Source organism: Sinohyriopsis cumingii, chromosome 7 (genome assembly GCF_028554795.1).
Source record: "Sinohyriopsis cumingii isolate HCF-2022 chromosome 7, ASM2855479v2, whole genome shotgun sequence".
Classification (NCBI taxonomy): domain Eukaryota; kingdom Metazoa; phylum Mollusca; class Bivalvia; order Unionida; family Unionidae; genus Sinohyriopsis; species Sinohyriopsis cumingii.
The window spans coordinates 51,988,769-52,010,584 of record NC_142967.1 but is presented as its reverse complement, the minus strand read 5'-3'; the positions used below and the strand labels follow the sequence as shown (position 1 = coordinate 52,010,584).

The window sequence follows — 21,816 nt, the reverse complement described above, 5'->3', positions numbered from 1 at the left end:
TCACATTACCCTTGTTGATGTTTTAGAAAGACCATATAACTCAGTGTTTTAAAGAAATAATTTTTAGCAGAAGTTGGCAGTTAAAGTGTTATGTTGTGCTGTTTAGAGTTATTTCAAATTACTTGTTTGGAGTTATTTCAAATCACTTGGATTCAAAAGTATTAATTCTATTATTTGTCTTGAAATAATCTGAAGAGTGCTTACACAGGGAAAGACATTGCTTACAAATTTAATTTGGATTTCCAACACCAGAATGCCATTATTTCTATTTCTACAAGGAACTGTAGATAAGCACAGTACTGACTACAGCATACGTCATCGTCATCCATCTCGGATTTTACATCAGGATTCGAATGTGAAATTATCAGAACATTTATTACTAGAACTTTTGCAATTTAATTCGTGGATTATTCTTATATTAATTTTGGATTTGATTCTTGAAACCGTAAGTTCTTTTTATTCATTTTGACAGAATTTTCCAGGGAAATAAATATTTTGTTCAATTTTAAAAAGCTTGTTGTTTTCACTCTTTCTGTGTTACTGTTTATTCGAGCCTAAACACGTAACATAATTAAATATTCAGATCATTATTAATGTAAACATGTTTACCTGAATTTAAATTAAAAGATACAATCTTGATTCCGACATAGAAACTTCTAGGACGAAAGTATTTAATAAGTGACAGAGTATTTCCAGAAATGGCAATTACGACCTATATGAAGTAGATGGGTTTGTAATTTTGTTCATCTAAAATTTATTTATTCCTGCCTTAACAGCTTGAATTAAAAGCAGTCGTATTGTTGTGCTCATTTATTCAACTTCATATTCACCAGAAATACAAATATTCATCAATAATATTCTTGGACTGGAACATTATTTTGGAATTATAGTGAATGCAGACAAGAACAAGAACAGTTTGAACTATGTTATTGTGATATATAAAAAGACTTTTAGCAAATCATCACACTTAATGACATTGACACATTACCACGTTCGAGACTACATGTACATCAACAAATTTAGTATTGGAATATATGTGGAAAACCAGCTGAAACTTTTATTAATTTAGACTTGTGATAGAACTTTTATGACTATTTGGGAATTAATTCACGACATCGGAAGGTCTTTTTACGTTTTCACTTAATATTCTAGGGGAATAAATTATTTGTTGAATTTTACAAAACTTGTTGGCTTTCGCTATTCATTTATTTTAAGACCATAGAGTCGTAGCTGAAAACTGAAGGCTCGTCCAAATGATTTGAATTACTTTAAAATATCTCAGAAAACGTAGCTTTTGAAATTTAAATTCGTTTTCTTTCCCAGGTATTACTTGACATATTTAAGAAATCAACAGTAAAACCAAAAAGCTTTCACAGTTTCATCTGAAGTGGAGAACTTTATTTTAAAAACTGTCCAGGAATGGTTAGAGTCCTTGAATAATTAATTGCTTCAGCTTGCCAGACAATCTGATCGTTCTGAAAGGGAAGCTTTAATGGTTCTAGAGATTCTGTGTTTTGTCCTTCGGAACTAGTACGGTGAACTTTGAGTTGGGGCAAGAAAGTTTCAGCTTGAGGCAAAGGAATTGTGTTCATAGTGACGTTAAAATTAAAAGAATGAGAGCTGGGAAGTGGAAAACACCTCACCGCAGCCCTTGACACAAAGTTCAGTTTTTAATGTTACTAGAAATATTAGGGTAGTACCCCCTTGTAGAGAAAAAGAAGTAGACAAATATATTCCTCATTTTGAAAACAAATTGCTGAAATTTTAAATGGCACAGAGAGCATGGAACTCTATTATCACAAAATGTACATATTGGCAAATGGTGTTGATTAGGAAAGTATTGCTTTCGCTGACCCATTTGTTGGTTCAGCTTTAGATGAGGTTACTTTTGCTCCTGATACAACTCATTCAGGATGTATCGATCACAGTGATTCTTACAAAACTTGCTGGTTTTCGCTCTTTTCTGTTACTTATTTAAAGACAATAGAACCGTAACTATATATATTGTGTGTTAAAAAGGATGATTTTTTTTGCACATATCGATCTTGAGTAAACCTGCTACATATCTTACAGCTTCAACATTGTCGTAAATTGAAACATTATCATTTAATACTATTTTTTATATAATATACACATACATTAATGACCGGTGTGGTTCCTATTTCATTTATCTGCAATTTATTTAATCATTATCCATAGCTAGGTAAGACAGCAATCCAAAGACAGCTTCGTTAACCTTTGACACTTAGTTACTGCAAGCGATCAATTTCTCGTAAATATACAATTATAAGAGTTTGGAAATATTTTAAAAAAATCAAAATGAAAACAATTCTGAAACACACTACACTCACATAGTAAACATATGAAACTCATGAAATACTGTGAGATTTTTTTATAGCATATAGCGGGATATGACTGGTATGATACTCATTCGACTTACTGTATACTAAGCGCAGTTTTACATGTTACGGCACTGACGTATACGCAATTAAACGTTCGTCTTGTTGACGTATACGCAATTAAACGTTCGTCTTGTTGCCGTATACGCAATTAAACGTTCGTCTTGTTGCCGATGAAATGCAATACAAGTGTAAGTAGCAAGTAAATAAATAAAATCAGGAATATTTTTGCCAGTAATTTACCAGTCTCAGTGTCTAACCTGGATTCAAGGAATAAGTCAAGTGTTCAGTGTAATTTGAGCAATTAACGTACTAAACAGCGCACTGCAAGTACAACGTGAACTCAACCAGTAGAAGAATTCGGGATCCCAGCGCCATCAAGCCTGCATGTGCACATGTTTGCGGAAGTGATGGAGCAATTGGGAATTTATAGTTTATTTTGATAAATTAAGGTGTTGAAAATAGACCTTTATGTTCCTTAGCCTCGGGTGATTTTCAAATTGTTATGAAGATGGACCTGCACGAGTCCTCTAAATTAGTCACGTTACGCACCCCCACCCCCCGTTGAAACTTAGCATACAGATGGACCTGTACGTGTCCTCTAAATTAGTCGTTACACTCCCCCCCCCCCCCCCGCTTAGAAACTTAGCAGAAAGATGGAACTGTACCATTCCTCTAAATTAGTTACGTTACGCCACCCACTCTCTCTCGTAGAAACTTAGCATAAAGATGGACCTATGCAAGTTAGTCACGTTAGGCCCCCCCCCCCATAGAAACCTAGAATAAAGATATAAAGATGGACCTGCACGAGTCCTCTAAATTAGTCATTTAACCTATCTCTATCTCTCGTAGAAAGTTAAAATAATTTAAGAAACCCCAGAACCGATATAACTACGTCTACAGAGTGGCATAGTATGTTGTTTTTTTTTTTGTTGTTTTTTTTTTTGGGGGGGGAGGAAATGATGCTTTTACATAAATGTTGAGATCACAACAAATGTAGATTTATACAATAGGACATAAGAATTTTAAGTGCCGATTTCACATTATTTTTGTGTAACCCATGATCCGGTAAAAGAATACATGGAAACTATACTTAGTCATTGAACATGGTGTGAAGAGTTCAAAATTTTTTTTCTGGCATAAAAAGACTTTTGAAAAAGAGGACCTCACATTTTCTTACATATGATTTAAACTCCCCAGCTTCACATTCTTCCACTGACTACCGAAAAACGTTTGAATTTAGAAAGGGCTGTATGATACCAAATTAGTAATTGTCGAATCTTCCTATTTCAGGGGACATTTTCCACCATGATATTCTGGCGAAGGTGCAAGAGTACGAAATGTAGTGTGGATATTAGACGCATTGTCATTTTTTTATTATTGATAGCACTGGTGAATAAAATTGCCCGGATGATTAGATGTGTGGAAAATATAAACATTTCTGTACCAACATGTACTGGTTTGAAAGACATTGACATAGAAACTAGATTGAGAGTGAACTCACTGGATAAATTACCCGATGATATAACGTCTGAAGAATATCTGCCAAACCAAGGACCCTTCCGAATTCAAAGAATCATTCATCAAACTTGGAGAAATAGAACCATTCCTGGATCGTTTCAGCCCTGGATGCGATCATTTTGGCAAAACCATCCAGACTGGGAATACTATTTCTGGACAGACGAAGCTTCTAGAAAAGTCATTAAAGAATCGCATCCATATTTGTTGCCATTCTTCGGAAACTATACCAAGCCTATATTTCGTGCCGATGCCATTCGTTACGTTCTGTTGTATGAATTTGGAGGAGTCTATGCTGACATAGACATGAAAAGCCTTCGTCCTTTGGATCTTTTTATAAGAAAGTATTCTTGTTTCCTTGGCCAAGAGCCGCATGAACATCCGATGCTTGATGGTAATTTCGATGGCTTGGCTTGCAATGCATTCATGGTTTGCAAGAAAGGACATCCTTTTATGAAGCAACTCATCGAAAGCCTACCATCCTTCTACCACTTCCCTGACATGCTGGCCGCCACAGGACCTCATTTTTTGACTGTTAACTACAGAAATTATATAGCAGCAAATACCAAACTTGACCCATTAAACGAAAACGGTGTTTACCTTGCCCCACCCGAATATTTCTTCCCAACAATGGACTCCGTGAAGTTTAGTCATTTTAAGAATACCTGCAATAAAGGGAAAACTCTTTCAAAAATACAGCAATGGGCATGCGAATCCTTAAAGCGAAGAGGATATGATAGACAACCCTACGCTTTCTCATGTACACAGCATATGTATTATCACACGTACGTAAAACTCAATGAGTCAGAGCCGCTTGATATTCTGCAGCTTATACCCGTTGCTAAGCTGGGATAAAACGGGTACAAATGGAACATAACTCAAGCCTCTAGAAAATCACAGTTATATTTACTACACCATCTTAAATTGTATAAGTTTAGCTCACCATTTCTTGGCAGGTCAAGAGAAACACCCATCATACATATATGAAGGCTTTGCCATCATTTTAAATTGTGGCATATGACACTTGAAGAAAGATGTAATCAATAGGTATATTTGGAATATTGTTCTCCACAAAAAGCATTACAGTCACGACGTCGGCAGTAACGCATGTCGTGATTAGTACACATGCGCAGCTACATACATGTTTTCTCCTAGTTATCGGAAATAAGTTTTATATGGCGTATGGATGCATTGAGGCTGTCAGGTCGGCATGTATTCATGCGCGATATCAATCAAATTCATACCCTTGGCTCAGAACAAATGATAAATGAGCTCCAGGCCTCAGAGAGAAATACTAAATAGCTCCTTCCTGGATGTGCTGTACAGAAATGTTAATTGGGCAGATTAGCGAAGAAACCGAATAAAAATTTCCCAACTTCAGCTTAGAGTATGATCGTCGCAACATCCTCTGTTACGCCTATAGGTACTTCTACACAGGATCATGAATCCTAATTTTGTATTCATAATGGTCACTATTATGTAAAAGCCTGGACAGACATGCAAACAAACTTTACTCAGACAAGTATTAAGTCAACTGAAGAAAAGGGAGTTCAGGTCAAATTAGACTAACGTACAATGACAACAGTTAAAGATTTGGTGACAGTGATGCACTTTTATATATTGATGTACCAAAACAGGTGTTTAATACAGCCGTTGATGTTATGACTGAATTAAATTCGTTCGAATTCGAAATGGACTTGGAAGATCAGTTAAACTATAATTGATATTTGATTATTTGCCCTGCAGATTTGAAATATCCATAGTTTCGGTGTGTAACATTTAATTCATGGATTCCTGTTCTAGCCGTCAAACTAAAGGGCCTAGTGGAATGACTCCTGAATGAGACCATGCTGTCCAGATTCTTTCCTTGAAAATTACCATCATGCAGTTTGTGTAATAGACTGAGCAGAGAGTTTTATTCTGAGATCTTCTAACTTAAAGAGCAGATGTGAGATTTCAAAAATTACAAGTCTCATGACACAGCTAAATATATTGTTGCAATACCACCCATGGGCAAAGAATGCTGATATATAAAGCATTTGTTGGCAGAGCAAGTGATAGGTTTATAGTGGAAAAAAGTGGATTTCTGAACTCTTTGACCGGGAGATGAAATAATGGCCGACCGAGGTTTTCCTATTCACAACTTGCTATTTCTATTGGGAATAAATATAACAGCATTTACTAAGTGTAAATCGCAGCTTAGTGCGGAAGATATTACATCAACTAGAAGAACTGCTCCTTTTCGCATACATGAAGAACGAGCCATTAGACGGTTAAATGTATTCGAAATTTTAAGTGGTACTGTACCAGTTTCATCCTTGAAATCATTTGATGAGACTCTAATGTATGTTCAACTCGTGTAAATTTAAGAACAGACCTTATCGGAGACGCTAACTTTCGTTAAACAGAGTACTAAATTACGCTGCATGCATATAAAACAAATACCCGATACATGTATATACATTTACTTATTCTTGATTTACAAAAAAACCTTTGCATGATATTTGTAAATGATAAAAGGTGCTAATAGCTAAATGTGGCTTTAGTATTGAGTATTTCTAATGTACATGTACAAATTATATATATATATATATATATATATATATATATATATATATATATATATATATATATATATATATATGAAGTACATTCATGTCATACTGTACTTCGCCAACAACCACATTCACATTAGGAACGTGCAAAACTGTCTAATGCATTGTGGGTCTGTAGTGTTAAATATTAGCACATTTGAGTACTAGAATAGATATGTAAAACAGCCAGCTAGAAATGCGTGTAATTATTATTTACTTGGAATTATTATTGCTTAAATATTAGCGGCACTTGGATATATTTCAGATTATGTACTGGTGTATAAGTATAGTAAATACCTTGCCCAGAATCAAGCGGGTATGATCAGGTTCATCAACAATTATGGACATTATTTCTGTCAGCACAAAATATTTTTAGTCTTTGAGCCAGTTCCATTGCATAATCCTAATGATAATTTACATCTACAAATATTTGTAATCTGCACTTTTCTACACTAATAGTTTGCAGTTTTTGAACCCATAGCATAATATAGTGAATTGAATCTTCATATAAAAAGAACTGTTTCCTTTCTCTCTCAATGTAAATTTACCATTTTAACTTTTTATCACATCATATTTTCCATTTGACCGTTTTTTCAGGAAATAGGCTTTTTATTTTAAGTAATGTTTCATGATTAATTAGCCCAACTGGACTGGCTGAAATATACATTCCCTTCTCCTAAATATCGAAACCCTATTGACCTCAGATAATTGTTCGCAAACCGTTCTTGTTTGAGTCCATATTTAGTGTACTTGTTTCCTATAAAATTGGGTATCAATGTTCACGAACAAAGATTGTTGAGTCAGATGTTTCCTGTAGCGGAGCTTGGACGGCTGAACTTGCTTAATTCTTATTCTTCACGCATCGATCCATAAATTGCTTGCGCTCTAATAATTTTTATATTGCTGTAATTTGTCAATTGTGGATTCATCAACAATGATGAATTTTTGGGGAAAAATCACAGCACTTCAAAGATGATAATAAAAAATTATGTTCACCATATTTTTTCTTAAAATAATCTGATTAATAAATTCTATACAAGTAAATATTGTATGTACAGTTTTTCATTGATAATGTAAAGGGCCATTTTTAATTCTTTCTTTGTATTCTGAGTCCGATAAGTATTGTGGTGTGTCACGCATACCAGGTATGTTGATTATCTAATCACATTGGCATACCAAGGGTTAATGGCGCACGGGGTGACGATGAGGACCCAATGGATTTATAGCGCCCCAAGACCTCTGGTCGCCGTGGTTTTATAGCCTCAAGACCTCTGTCGTCCTCGGCAAGCGCCCCGTCCGCCCCCTCTCCCCTCGTTAGTACGCTATTGCCTTATAATCATCCAATGGGACTCCTTCAAATTTAGATTTCTCGATCTTCATTGATGAGAGGGGCCTTGGTTATATATTTCCTTTCGTCCCTGTATTCCATGTTGCACTTTCATCTGTGAATGTAATTCCATTCTAGTTATTCTGACCATATGCTCAGTATTTCACAACAGTGCAGGTACACGACTGCATGAATGCCTCTGTCAAGTCATACACGAACACCACCCCTTCTAAACAGTTCCGTCCCGTCGTCAAAGGACATATACTTCATTTATTTTAGTAATATTCTGCGACGATCGTACTTCTGTTTTCAACATGATATCAATGTTTTCATAACAATAATGCAGTATCTGACCAACATGAACTCTTTAGACATTTTAAAATATGAAATAAGTGTGTATTGATGATTGCAACAAACTCCATTCAGAATAGCAAATTAAAATCTGAACTAAATGAAAATAGCCAGTATGTTCCCTTTTCACCAATGAAGTAAACACACACACACACACACACACACACACACATATATATATATATATATATATATATATATATATATATATATATATATATATATATATATATATATATATATATATATATATTCACTTGTAATTAGGTACAGGATTAATTAATAATAATTATTGATGGTAAGTAGATGGATTGTATCATAAACAGACAGTACGTAAATTTTAATCTATTTTAATGAAAAATAGATGATGTAGAGAACTTTTGTTTCCCACTGGCACGCTATGGTTCCCAGAACCATGAAAAATAAACTCATCTACAACTGTACACCAGTCCATTGTTTTTGTACTAAAAATAGACTGTTCTATAACTATATGCCATCAATGCAGATTACATGTACATATACCAATCTTTTTCAGCATGTATCTAATTAGTGGTGTTACTATGTATGTTGATAGGAAATGGTGTTGAAATGATTGTACATCTACATTCCGAGACTCTAACGTGAAAATTAAGGGAGCTAGAGACTGGGATATCATTCGCTATGATGGGCTCATCGAGATATAATATTCGATAACACCACGTGGTCCTCATCGTCATCGGATTTAAATATAAATATGCCTTTATTACGTGCTGTCTTACTCGTCCATATGGAGCGAAATCATAAGGATATGTGATGACACAGGTATTACTTAACAAATTATGTTAATTTAGTGAAGGATCAACGGGATGCATCTTCATAGTGGCAACTCTTGTTTCATCATTGACGTATGACAAGGACTTAAAATGCTTCATGTTTTCATTATGTCCCTGATCCAAAGATGCCATGGTAGTACGTCTATTTTGTTTCAAGTGCACAAGTACTCGCTGATTTCATATAGGATCAAATTAGTTGGTAACTCTAGACGTACTCTAACAAACAATTTTAATTGAAGTAATATCAGTTAACTTTTATTCTTTTATTTAATCTAGTTTTGACCTTCAAGTTGCTGAACTTGTAGCCGATGATATTCATTTTAAGCTGGGTCAAGGCTTTACAGCCTCCTTCAGTAATCTTATGTCAATTGGTAACTCTAGACGTACTCTAGCAAACAATTCTAATTGAAGTAATATCAGTTAACTTTCTCTCTTATGCGCTCTTTATTTAATCTAGTTTTTACCTTCTAGTTGGTGAACTTGTAGCCGATGATATTCATTTTTAATCTGGGTCAAGGCTTTACAGCCTCCTTCAGTAGTCTTATGTCACGTGTTTAGGCTCGAACAGAGTGAAAACAACAAGCTTTGAAAAATTTAACAAATAATTTATTTCCCTGGAAAAATACTGTTAAAATGAAAATATAAGAACTTACGGTTGTAAGAATCGAATCCAAATATAATCCAAGAATAATCTACAAATAAAATTGTAGAATTCCTAATAATGAAATGTTCTGATGAATTCAAGTTAGAGTCCCGACGAAGAATCCAAGATGGAAGGCGATGATGTATGTTATATCTTGTACAGTGCTGTTGTCTACAGTTGATTGTAGAAACACAAGAAATAACACTCCGGTGTTGGAACTCGGAATACAATTTTTAAGAAATGTCTTTGTTCATGAATTCTGTTGGAGCACTCAAAATATTTCCAGAGAAAAAAATTAATCTTTTAGAATCCAAATAATCTGACGAAAAATTAACATATCACTCGAAAACCGGCTACAACAGAATGAAAGGACTTGACATCAAGTGTTTTAAGCTCAGATTGAGATTATTTCTCTAAAACAATGGTTATACAGTAATTGTGAGGCGTATAATGGGTGCCCGTATGAGGGCCACATGATCATGTTTACATCACGTACTCAAAACATGGCTCTGACGAAAACCAATTATTTTACTCTAAGAATACAATAAAAAAGGTTGGTTACTTCACTAACACTATTTACAAGCCTAGGGTCACGTATCCAATACAGCTTCGATCTCAACCTTATTATTCCCACAATAATAAAAAAAACTTTAAAAAAAAAAAAAAAACTTGTTCACGTAGCTGTTACTAATTTTGAATTAAGGTCGGGAACTAGGTCAGCTTTAAGTGTTTAAAAATGAACAAGTCAAGGTCAAACTATTTTCCTAGTAAACAAAACTACATTATTTTGACATATAATGAAATTAAAAATAAATTTTTTTAAAACTTACAAACAAGTAAATCAGATATAAATTAAATCAAATATACATAACAGTAGTTCATCATAGGGCATATATATCTCGTTAGTTTCGCCTCGCAATCTGCTTGACTTTTCATACCACCTCTCCATTACGCACTATAATGTTCAAAGTGTTTCGTCCAAACTATATATATTTTATGCAGAATCACAGGAATTATATATTTTTAGCCTTCACCGGAACTTGACTTAATCCCTCCAGTTCCTCTGAGGAACATTCCCGCCAATTTTACCAGAACCCAGTTAGGAAAGATCCAGTACATATTGACGGTTGCACCATAATATTTGTGAAAGAATAACTGCATGTCCACAGACGATATAATCTTGAACTAAATGCAGAATGGTTTGGCATTGACCTTTCTTTAGACGGATGTATATTTTGGTAGGTTTCAATGCTAGAAACTTCCATGCTCCATACACGTTGCTGTTAATAGAGATTTTATATATATATATATATATATATATATATATATATATATATATATATATATATATATATATATATATATATATATATATATATATATATAACTTTAACAGGCGACTTTAATTTCGGTATGTTATATCCACTTTCAGGTGAAAAAATGAAATCACTATGATGAGCTTTCCTTTCATCAATGAATGAATCATCCCACTTATTTCACTGAAAACTCGCCTACGTTGATATATTCTTTGTAACGAATAATGAAAATTTAATTCTCTATAGGGACGGGGTCCTTTCTTAAATCATGGTATTAGAGAGCATTGTGTCAAATTGATTATATTAGCTACTTTAAAAGCACATTAAATAATCGCGACACTCACGTTCCCAGAAACTTTTACGGGGAGAAAGGAAATTTCAAATTCTTCATTTCCAATCTAAAACGAATTGCAGTTCGCCTAATCCACATTTATTTACAAAAGAATATGATCGGATCACTTTTTGTTGATGTATTTCTGTAGATAGTATAAAATACTTCTTTTTTCGTGCGTTTATTACAAAGAACAACGCGTAAGACTGTTTCAGTCCCTCAAAACTTTGGTAATTTAATTCTAAATGCCTTCTTGCATGGTGATACAACGCGTCCATTTGAAGTAAGCATTCACGTGTTCGATCCCGTTCATAGATTAATTGAAAAGTCAAAAAGATTTCCTAAAGTGCACATATTACTAACACGCATGCACGTCCACGTGTCTTTAACCTCGTCTTTCACAGACTCTGTCGTTGTTCATCGTCGTGTTTTATATAAACCATTTCCTGACACCAGTGTTTGACCAAGAGACTCTTCAATTCGACTAAATTATTTGTCAGTAAAACTTAACATTATCCGCCATATATATATATATATATATATATATATATATATATATATATATATATATATATATATATATATATATATATATATATATATATATATATATATATATATAAAGTAGGGGGCCCCGAGTGGCCGAGTGGTCTAAAGCGCTCTTCGTTACGGATCACTGCCATCTCACCTCTGTCTGCTGCGGTTCGAGTCTAAGATTCAGCCAATGTGGGTATGTGAGAAAGCTTGCCAGTAGCTTCTCGAGGGTCGGTGGTTCTTTCCGGGGTTTTCCCGGGTTCTTCCTCCACCATTAATACTGGCCGCCATGTATAGCCTATCGTGTGCTGAAAAATGGCGTTAAACCCCAAAACAACAACAACAACAACATAAAGTAGCATCACAGATGTAAGCAGAGTGCAAATAAAGGAAATTGACCAATGAAGATCACTTGTTTGCTTTTACATATTGGAAATCTTTTATGATTATAGATTTAAATCTTTGTGCTGCTGGACAGGATGGATATTTCAAAGACATAATAATCTGGAGATATTAAAATAAGAAGCTAACAAGCAAGTACAAAACACACAGCTGATCAATAAAGTTATAGTAACAGAGCTGATCCGATTTAAGAGTCCCAAATACAGATTGATAACAACAGGAAAAATATTTTGGATGCACATGACTTGTTTAAACATAGATTCGACAAAACTAGTTTATAATTCAAGAAATGGTTAAATCAATACACTATTACCAGCTTGAATGACAAGATAATTGCTGACTCAAGCGTTTTCTGAAAGCTGCAGAAAATGCTGTAACCAAGTTAACCGAAACATAGATGACAACACCAACGAACTATTGTGAACGTGAGAATGATAAACAGCATTAGAACAACTGGATGTTTCTGATTTAAACAGCAAAATTAAACTGCTAACCGGTCAGACTTTATCAACGCTCAGAACGGAGGTTACTACTGTCATATGACACACGAAAGCAGATACAAAAGATTATGTTTATCGATAACTGGTTAATAATATCTTTGTTTTGTTATATTGATTAAACGAAACACATAGAAATACGAATGCGAAAAGATATGAATAATTTAGAACACATATTACAACAAAACCAGCTGCATTCAAATTGAGAACGAAAAAAGTATGTGTTATCATTTATGCAAATAAAACACCGACATAGAGAGGGAAAAGGAGATATTCAAAGCTGAATTAAACAACGTAAAGGGCATAGGGAATATTGCTTTTTAAGGTAAATGAATAGAAATAAGAAGTTGATAAATGCACAATGGAGTTGAAAGAAAAGACAACCCCTCCCACGCACACAAAACCCAAATAAAAACAACATGGATCTCCGGTGCTTATTGAATTCCTACTTTTATTGGATCAGTTCGATATTAAGTTAGATTCTACTTTATTGATCTTGATGCTGTTGATCTCATAAAGGTATAACCTCGGTAAGTTGATATATTAATAGTTTTAAATTTGATTACAGAGACAGATTTTGTACATTTGAAATCCTAAATTCTTTTTTATCCCAAATATATTAACACCTTGAGATATTTTCTTTTCTTCAGTCTGGTTTGAAGAAATACACTTTGTTCGTAATCCAAAGATATCCCAGAGCATTAGAACTCGCGTATGGGGATCCACATAATTCGTCTTACACAGTACCTGAAAGGTTTTGTTATCATTTATTGTCTTAAATAAATTTTCTTTCGAATAGTCGTTAATGTCAAGGAACTTAATACTCTGTTTCAATTGTTCATAAAAGATGTGTCTTCATGTACGTCTTGATTATATTTATGATCGATGTTTAACTTTTCTTATTGCTGAGATAATTCACTTTCTTGTGGAATTGACTTTTCAGGTGTTAGTGGGCAGTATGAAAAACTGTCTTGTAGACGTGTTGGTACATCTGACTTAACCCTCAGCATGCCACTAATCCTTTCCTAGTATTACCGCTGTATTATATTATCTTTGATGACTTTGACGTTTATCGTGTTTGCCTACCTGCTGTTCTTGTTTGCCCACCTAATACTGTTGAATGCCTTCCTGATGTTCTTGTATGCCCACCTAATGCTCTTGACGGCCTTCCTGATGTTCTTGTTTGCCCACCTAATGCTCTTGACGGCCTTCCTGATATTCTTGTATGCCCACCTAATACTCTTGACGGCCTTCCTGATGTTCTTGTTTGCCCACCTAATGATGTTGATTGCCTTCCTGATGTTCTTGTATGTCCACCTAATGCTCTTGACGGCCTTCCTGATTTATTGTATGCCCACCTAATGCTCTTGACGGCCTTCCTGATGTTCTTGTTTGCCCACCTAATGCTCTTGACGGCCTTCCTGATATTCTTGTATGCCCACCTAATGCTCTTGACGGCTTCCTGATGTTCTTGTTTGCCCACCTAATGATGTTGATTGCCTTCCTGATGTTCTTGTATGCCCACCTAATGCTCTTGACGGCCTTCCTGATATTCTTGTATGCCAACCTAATGCTCTTGACGGCTTCCTGATGTTCGTGTATGCCCACCTAATGCTCTTGACGGCCTTCCTGATGTTCTTGTTTGCCCACCTAATGATGTTGATTGCCTTCCTGATGTTCTTGTATGCCCACCTAATGCTCTTGACGGCCTTCCTGATTTATTGTATGCCCACCTAATGCTCTTGACGGCCTTCCTGATGTTCTTGTTTGCCCACCTAATGATGTTGATTGCCTACCTAACGTTCTTGATTGTTAACCAAATATTCTTCAAATCCATGTATCTTTGCCAGCTGCTTCAGTGCAACCTATAGCCATTTTGATGCACTAATAGTCTTCACCTTGACCTATCTTATATTACGTCATCATTAATTTAAATTCGTCGCCGATATCCTTTACAAATATATCAACTACCAAGTCTGCCGAAACTAAATGTATATTGAATGACTGTTTTGTATTATCATTACCTTTTGAATCATAATATTTTTCAGCCTGAAAAATTGAAGGAGATTTGGTAGTACGTTGTATATCTGTAATTTAAGTTACAACCACCAGGAGCAGGACCTATATACCTGCCAGTTAAATGATAATAATATCGTATTTTCTCATCATGAAGTTCTGTCTCACATACTGTGGTGTAACGTTTTTTTGGCGGGGTACTAATTTTCGTAAACTTTCATGCTTGCTCCGAGACAGGAATTTAAAGACCCAACGAAGAATGAGTCACATATGACGCAGAAAGACCACTCACCAATCCCCCTTTTTTTAAACGTATACAGTTCCTAACGATCGTCAATGCTCACCTCTCATCCATCCCCGTTTTTTGCACACATACATTTCCTAGCGATCATTAAAGTTCACCTCTCACCAATCCCAGTTTTTTGTACGCATACATTTCCTAGCGATCATCAAAACTTGCCCATCACCAATCCCCGTTTTTTGTTTACATAAATTTCCTAGCGATCATCAAAACTCACCCATCACCAATCCCCGTTTTTTGTACGCATACATTTCCTAGTGATCGTCAAAGCTCACCTCTCATCCATCCCCGTGTTTTGTACGCATACATTTCCTAGCGATTGTCAAAGCTCACTCCTCACCAATCCCCGTTTTTTGTACGCATCCATTTCCTAGCGATCATTAAAGCTCACCTCTCACCAATCCCCGTTTTTTGTACGCATACATTTCCTAGCGATCATTAAAGCTCACCTCTCACCAATACCCTTTTTTGTACCCGTACATTTCCTAGCGATCATCAAAACTCATCCATCACCAGTCACCGTTTTTTGTAAGCATACATTTCCTAGCGATCATCAAACCTTAGATGCTTATCTCCTAACTATATTATTTTAATTGTCTTTAACGTGTTTTTTTTAACGCTTTGTTTGAAAACTATAATAGTTATTAAACATTTTACCTTATCTCAGTATCCACGTATGTATTCAGTATCCAGTCGTTGGTAGTTCTACTCACCGCCCTAAATCAATATGTAAAAACAATAAGGATAAAGACACTTCATAAAGTATTAAAGTATTCATTTATACTTCATGTTTCAGGCAACATTTTATGTTAAAATTCAAATCCTTCTGAACGCACACTGTATTTTAACTACGAATTTTTATGCACAAGAGACAACAAGTCTGCAAAAATACTAAATTTATTGGTCCAGTATATATATATATATATATATATATATATATATATATATATATATATATATACACACACACATATATATATATATGTGTGTGTGTGTGTGTGTGTGTATTGTTAATCATGTCTTTGGTAAACTCAGACTTTTATCAGGTAAGTAATTCAAAAACTGCAAAATTATACAGGCCATGCTTCATAAATTCACACATAATTAAGTCCTATCTCTCATATCTTTTCCTGCCGGGGGATATATCTTGAATATTATATATACGCAAAGTTTGACAGAAGCAAACCCACGAATGCACAAATAAAAACGCCCTTTTGTTACAATGCCAAGAAAATTGATACCCATGAAAATAAATAAAACCACGACATGACACATGTTTGTCAGGTTAAGATGTTTCCTGTCTTCCGTTGTGAATATCACCGTAGCAGGGTTAATCTTTAAATATTTTTGTACACTGGTTCAGCAGTCCTCAAACATTAGCATGGCAAGTCAATTGCTCTGGAGCCTATCGGTTTCGAACGAATTTTATTTGTAAACAAAATGTCTATAATTGTAATAATCGTTATATTTTGCAAACCTTTCTTTTTTAACCATCGCGTTAACATATTGCCAAAGGCATTGTGACGGGAAGGGGTGTTAGCGGATTGTACCTTCTTGCAGGTGTCCGCTTTATTCGGTCATCGTTATCTACAGGGTGATCGCCCTCAGTGTTGTTGCCCGAATCGAGTAAATATTAATATAAATTGTGAAACTTATAGATGGAATAAATAGAAATCTGAGCATATATATAGAACAGAATGACACGAGCCCCGTACATGAAATACAACAATTTAATCAATTACATATACAACTGTGATAATACGTTACATTAGGAAGATATAATTCTCTTTTGAAATAAATCATTCACCGAATTTCAAACACAGATATACTTATATCAATAGCCGATATGTTTAAAAGATATAATTGGTTCATCATCGAATCGAGTGAGCAATCGAAGTCATTGCCTTTTACAGCTTCATAACCTGCTTATTTCCGGTTTCACTCCAACTTCACTGTGGCTGGTCTTCTTGGTCCTTTCGCTTTTGCTTCTTCAAACTCTCTATTGTCTCGCCTCTTTCGGCCCTCGAACTTTGTGTGGGTAGGTGGATACGTAAGTACGTAGATACGTAGATACTTGAATAAGTAGGTACTTGGATACTTCAGTAGAGTTATTTCCCCTTTTAAAATAAACAGAGAAGCAACCTAAATCTGTCAGATATCCTAGTGAGAATAGATCATTACTCCCCCTCGTTAAGTCAGATATCATCCTATTGGAATTTCAAACAGATACCAAAGACTATGTGGACAAGCCAAACACGGCAGACCATAAACAAACCTAGTTTCATAAGATTAATGTACTTCCTAACGGCTGTTTTCATCACTGACTCGCATTAACATCACACGAGACATAACAGTTCCGTTCTCGTCTCAATTTCACAAATTAATGAATGAAATTTATTACATGACTTAATTAAGTAATTTTCAGCGAATACACACATTCAGATCTTTAGCATACGTGAAATCTCACTTCATGGCTTAACAACGTTAATTTCAGTCAATAAGCACTCAAGTCTTTATCATGCATGAAATCATCTGAGATCGGAGAATTCACACGAATTCTCGTAACTCATATCCACTGAGGTAATGCATGAAATTCTTAGATTCCTATAACAATCAAGACGACAAATTCAAACAATTCGTCAAAATTATATTAAGAAAATCATTGTACGAATTCAGATCGATGAACTCAAACACAATTATATTCATATCAAGAAAATTGATCTACGGATTTAAACAAATAAATTCATGCAAATATAAGCAAATCACTTCAAGCAAATCATTATATTGCTATCAACGAATTACATGAGATTGACGTAAATATCCTGTGCTTCCCAGCTTTGCTCGCTTCTGCCGCCAGAATTGTGTCCGTCGACTTTCCAGACATCAGTTCCCTCGGATAAATGTTTTACGAGAGAATTTCTTCTAAATTCAATCTCGGAGTCGCCTATATTTTTCTTTCCTCTTGCAGAAAAACGTATACTAACTAAACTTCTGCGATGGGACATATAAAACCCAAGAAATTTCGTGTGGGAAACACGCCTCTTATTTAGCGTAACCAATCAGGATTAAATATATCTACTGCCTTTTATAACTAGGCGCCACAATTGAGGTCAGCCTGACTTCTACATTTCCAAATAACTGAGTCGGAACAAATTCAGATCAGACATGTTCGATACAAATATCTAAGTCAATCGTTTCCATCCAGTTTGTCTGACGGTTAAAAAAAGCTTAGTTAAGAATCACTTCCTCTAACGACACAGACATTAAAAATCATTGCAGTATAGCGATTTAACACGCACCTGTCCCCATAAATCTAATGAACTGTTCTCTTGTCTAAATTAATGTGCTCTTCATAGATCGACATAAATATGCATCATTACAGGCATAATCATATAAACTATCGCTTTGTAAAATATTTAGTAGTAGGTGATTGAAGATATTTTTGGTAGTGGAAAAAGTAGCACAGAGTCATTCGTGGTATAAATTTAAAAAAGGGCAAGAGAAGGTACTCCACCTAACCAGAAAAATCAGAAACGACATCATCCCCTATAATACTGAATCTTGTAATATGCATCATATTTTTAAACAAGTTGAACAGGCTGCCACGACTTTATATATATATATATATATATATATATATATATATATATATATATATATATATATATATATATATATATATATATATATATATATATATATATACTCTGAGTCAAACTTGTGATCCCAAAATACTTAGTACTTGACTTAAATGTAGCTACTGACGCCTGTACAATACCGTTGCAATCTTGCAAAGAGAAGAATGTTCAACAAATTTTATCGTCCTCGGTAATCAATTTTTGTGAACATCATTCGACTTTTTAAATCAAATTCACCAAGTAACTTCATTCAGTCTCTCGCCACCATTTTGGTGCAAAATGTTTTGATAATTCTGGCGTTATCGAAACCCATCATGCCCTGTCAACGTATGTCACTGTTGTTACCCCAAAACACATAGTGCATAATTCGTCACACCTCTAAGTTAATCTTCGGTCCACTATAAGTTAGCCGGTATCTTGCATAAAGAGTATGTCCAGCCTACCAAGTTGTCTGAAGTAACCATATAATTTTAAAATTCATTCGACATTTTCATCTCGAATTCCCAAGTAACTCCACTCAGTCTCTCTTGCCCCCAGTGTAATGTCTCTCATCATTATCATACTTTGGCATTATCGAAACTGAAAAAGTCCACTCGTCATTGAATTCTGTTATCTTGTTAGCAATGAAAAATCTCCAATTTTTAAACTGAATTTAAAACTATTACAGATTATATTACAATACTGTACATCTATAATATTACTGCACTGAAAACATGTTCAAAATGTAAACGTATTGCACATAGCGATAATATTTTTATAATACGAAAAATGTACCCTCATATTAACTAACTTTCGAAGACTGTGATATGTAAAGGCCAGGAAAATATTCTTGATCCAGTTGTAGTGGTCGCCACTACCTAAATAAGATGGTTAAGTCAAAATCTCAAGCCATATTGTATTTTGTATTTATTGATTGAGTTAGCCCTGATGTGTTCTTCTCAACAATGTACAATGTTATGCATATGACATAATTTATTTTGGTACATTAGTCTCTCTATTACAAAATCTTTTGTATCACTTCATTGTAATAGTTGTTTGTTTTTATTCTTTTCCTTTTATTTTCTTCTTTTTTATAAATCGGAAGTCCATTATTTAATTGCTAGCAAATCTGAGACATCAATTGTATTCTGTGTCACGCTATTTAATTTGAGCATCTGACTACTCAGCATTCCGTACATATCATGTGCTTGTAGTCATTTAATGTTGTAGATGGATATGTATTGTTATCTCCTTATTTATATTTATTGCACCAACTCTGTTCACGGGAGGTCTAGAATGGTTGGGCGGGAGCTGAAAACACTTGTTGCAGGTGTTCTTACAATATCATAGTTTATGTTTACATAAAAATTAGACGCCTCCCACAGGATATCATCTCATTCATTTTCGTAACGCATATAAGTTAAACAGTATATTTTTAATGAGCTAAAGAAACATATAGCCTACCCCGACATGACACCTTGTATCCGCTCAAAGACTGCTTTCATTAACATGTTGACATATTTTAAGACTTTGGATATTTTGCAATTACGTTAAATTTTAACAATTTTGAAAGTTCATTCAATTCAAAGTTTTCATTTAGATAATGTTGGTAAAATGTAGATTTAAAATATACGTAATTCAATTTCTACCACCAATTTACTTCCAGGTGCACTCAAATATTTATCCACACCTTCCCCTCTGATTATTCTGGCACATTCGTTCTCATTGATACCTCTTCCTGCTTGTATGTTTAAATGTATTTGTATGCTCAGATTTTATTGTTTTTTATTTCTTTGTCTTTGCTTGGCTTGGCAGACAGACAGACGGATAAATGCTTGAGCTAACCACTTTGTATATATTAAGCGGGATATCGACAGCTGTCGGCTGCAATGAAATTATGTGTTTTGATGATAGTAATGATTCTTCATGATTTCCTTGTGTAATTTCAGGTTGAGACAGACACAAGGTGACAGTGTGACATGCGGCGTTTTGACACTACGAATATTCTCTTAGGAGCCCTCTCTATATGTACACTGATAGCATATACAAAGATAGACGATTGCTTCTTTTCGCGAGAGTTAGTATCCATATGTCCGACGAAATCTCAGTTTGGCAAGCGCTTGAAAGCAAATTCCTTGGATGAAATTCCAAGAGACCTTGAATACAAGGAGAAATCGAAGTCTGATGGGGAAGTTCGAATTCCCATGATTATTCATCAGTTTTGGAATAAAAAAAATAAAAAAATGAAAACTATGATCAACATGGAGTCTTCTTGGAAATATGTAGTCTGGACAAGCAAGAAAATAAACAAACTTGTTCATGAAAAGTTTAAAGACATCGCCCCCTTCTATGATGGTTATATAACACAGCAATTTCGAGAAGAAGCTATTCGGTACATGATATTGTTCGAATTTGGAGGGGTATACGCTGATGCAGGGTGGAAAATCTTGGTACCCTTAGACAAGATTTTGAGATCGTTTGCGTGCTTTCTGAGCCAAATTTGGCACGAAGAGTCTATTTTATATTTCCACATTCCAAGGCTGACGAGCGACTCTTTAATGGGATGTCGAAAAGGTCATCCTTTTATGAGAGTCCTAATAGAAAACCTACCGTCTTTCTACTACATGCCCGCATGGGCTCCTGCTTCCACGGGTGTGTATTATGTCACATTTCATTACAAACACTACATGGCTGACAACGACAACTTGAGTTCAGAAGATGACAATGGTGTACATCTCTTGCCACCGGAATATTTATTTCGAAGTATTCCTAACAACACCCTCAGTGAAATGAAGATGAAGTGTGAAAGCCAAGGACTTTCATCAGTGCAGAAATGGGCATGCTCATCCATATACAGCCCTGGATTCAATAGACAGGCTACCAATTCTTCCGTCGCAATTCTTACGTGAATTTAGATCTAAAACCTGCTAGTTCAGATCAGATGTGCTTTTTTTCAGGAACTTTAGGTTCCTATAGTGCTTTCGTCTAAATCATTATATTGCTGCAATTGTTTATTTTATAAATAAGAAGTGGGGGAAAATTAATGCTATTTACTAAACACAAATAAAATACAGTTCTTTATGCCTTTGTGTTAAGCTCTACTTTTTAAAATATTTTATTCTGACATCGCATATTTAGCATTCCTGCACATTAACTAT

The 21,816-nt window shown here is 34.8% G+C and overlaps 1 protein-coding gene across 2 annotated transcripts in view; it reads left to right on the top strand.

The window, feature by feature from the left end:
• LOC149795248 (uncharacterized) overlaps positions 1 to 21,070 on the top strand; it is a 36,867-nt gene extending 15,797 nt beyond the window's left edge. The window contains exon 2 of one of the 2 annotated variants that reach the window (XR_016422291.1): positions 20,608 to 21,070. Coding sequence is in view for 1 of the 2 variants with exons in the window: in XM_089964971.1 (XP_089821097.1) it covers positions 3,708 to 4,772 (1,065 nt within the window). In the remaining variant the exon portion in view is untranslated. Of the gene's footprint in view, positions 1 to 3,692; positions 8,633 to 20,607 lie in introns of those variants that run through there. The other variant, XM_089964971.1, reaches the window with a different exon arrangement.
• The last annotated feature ends 746 nt before the right edge of the window (positions 21,071 to 21,816 follow it).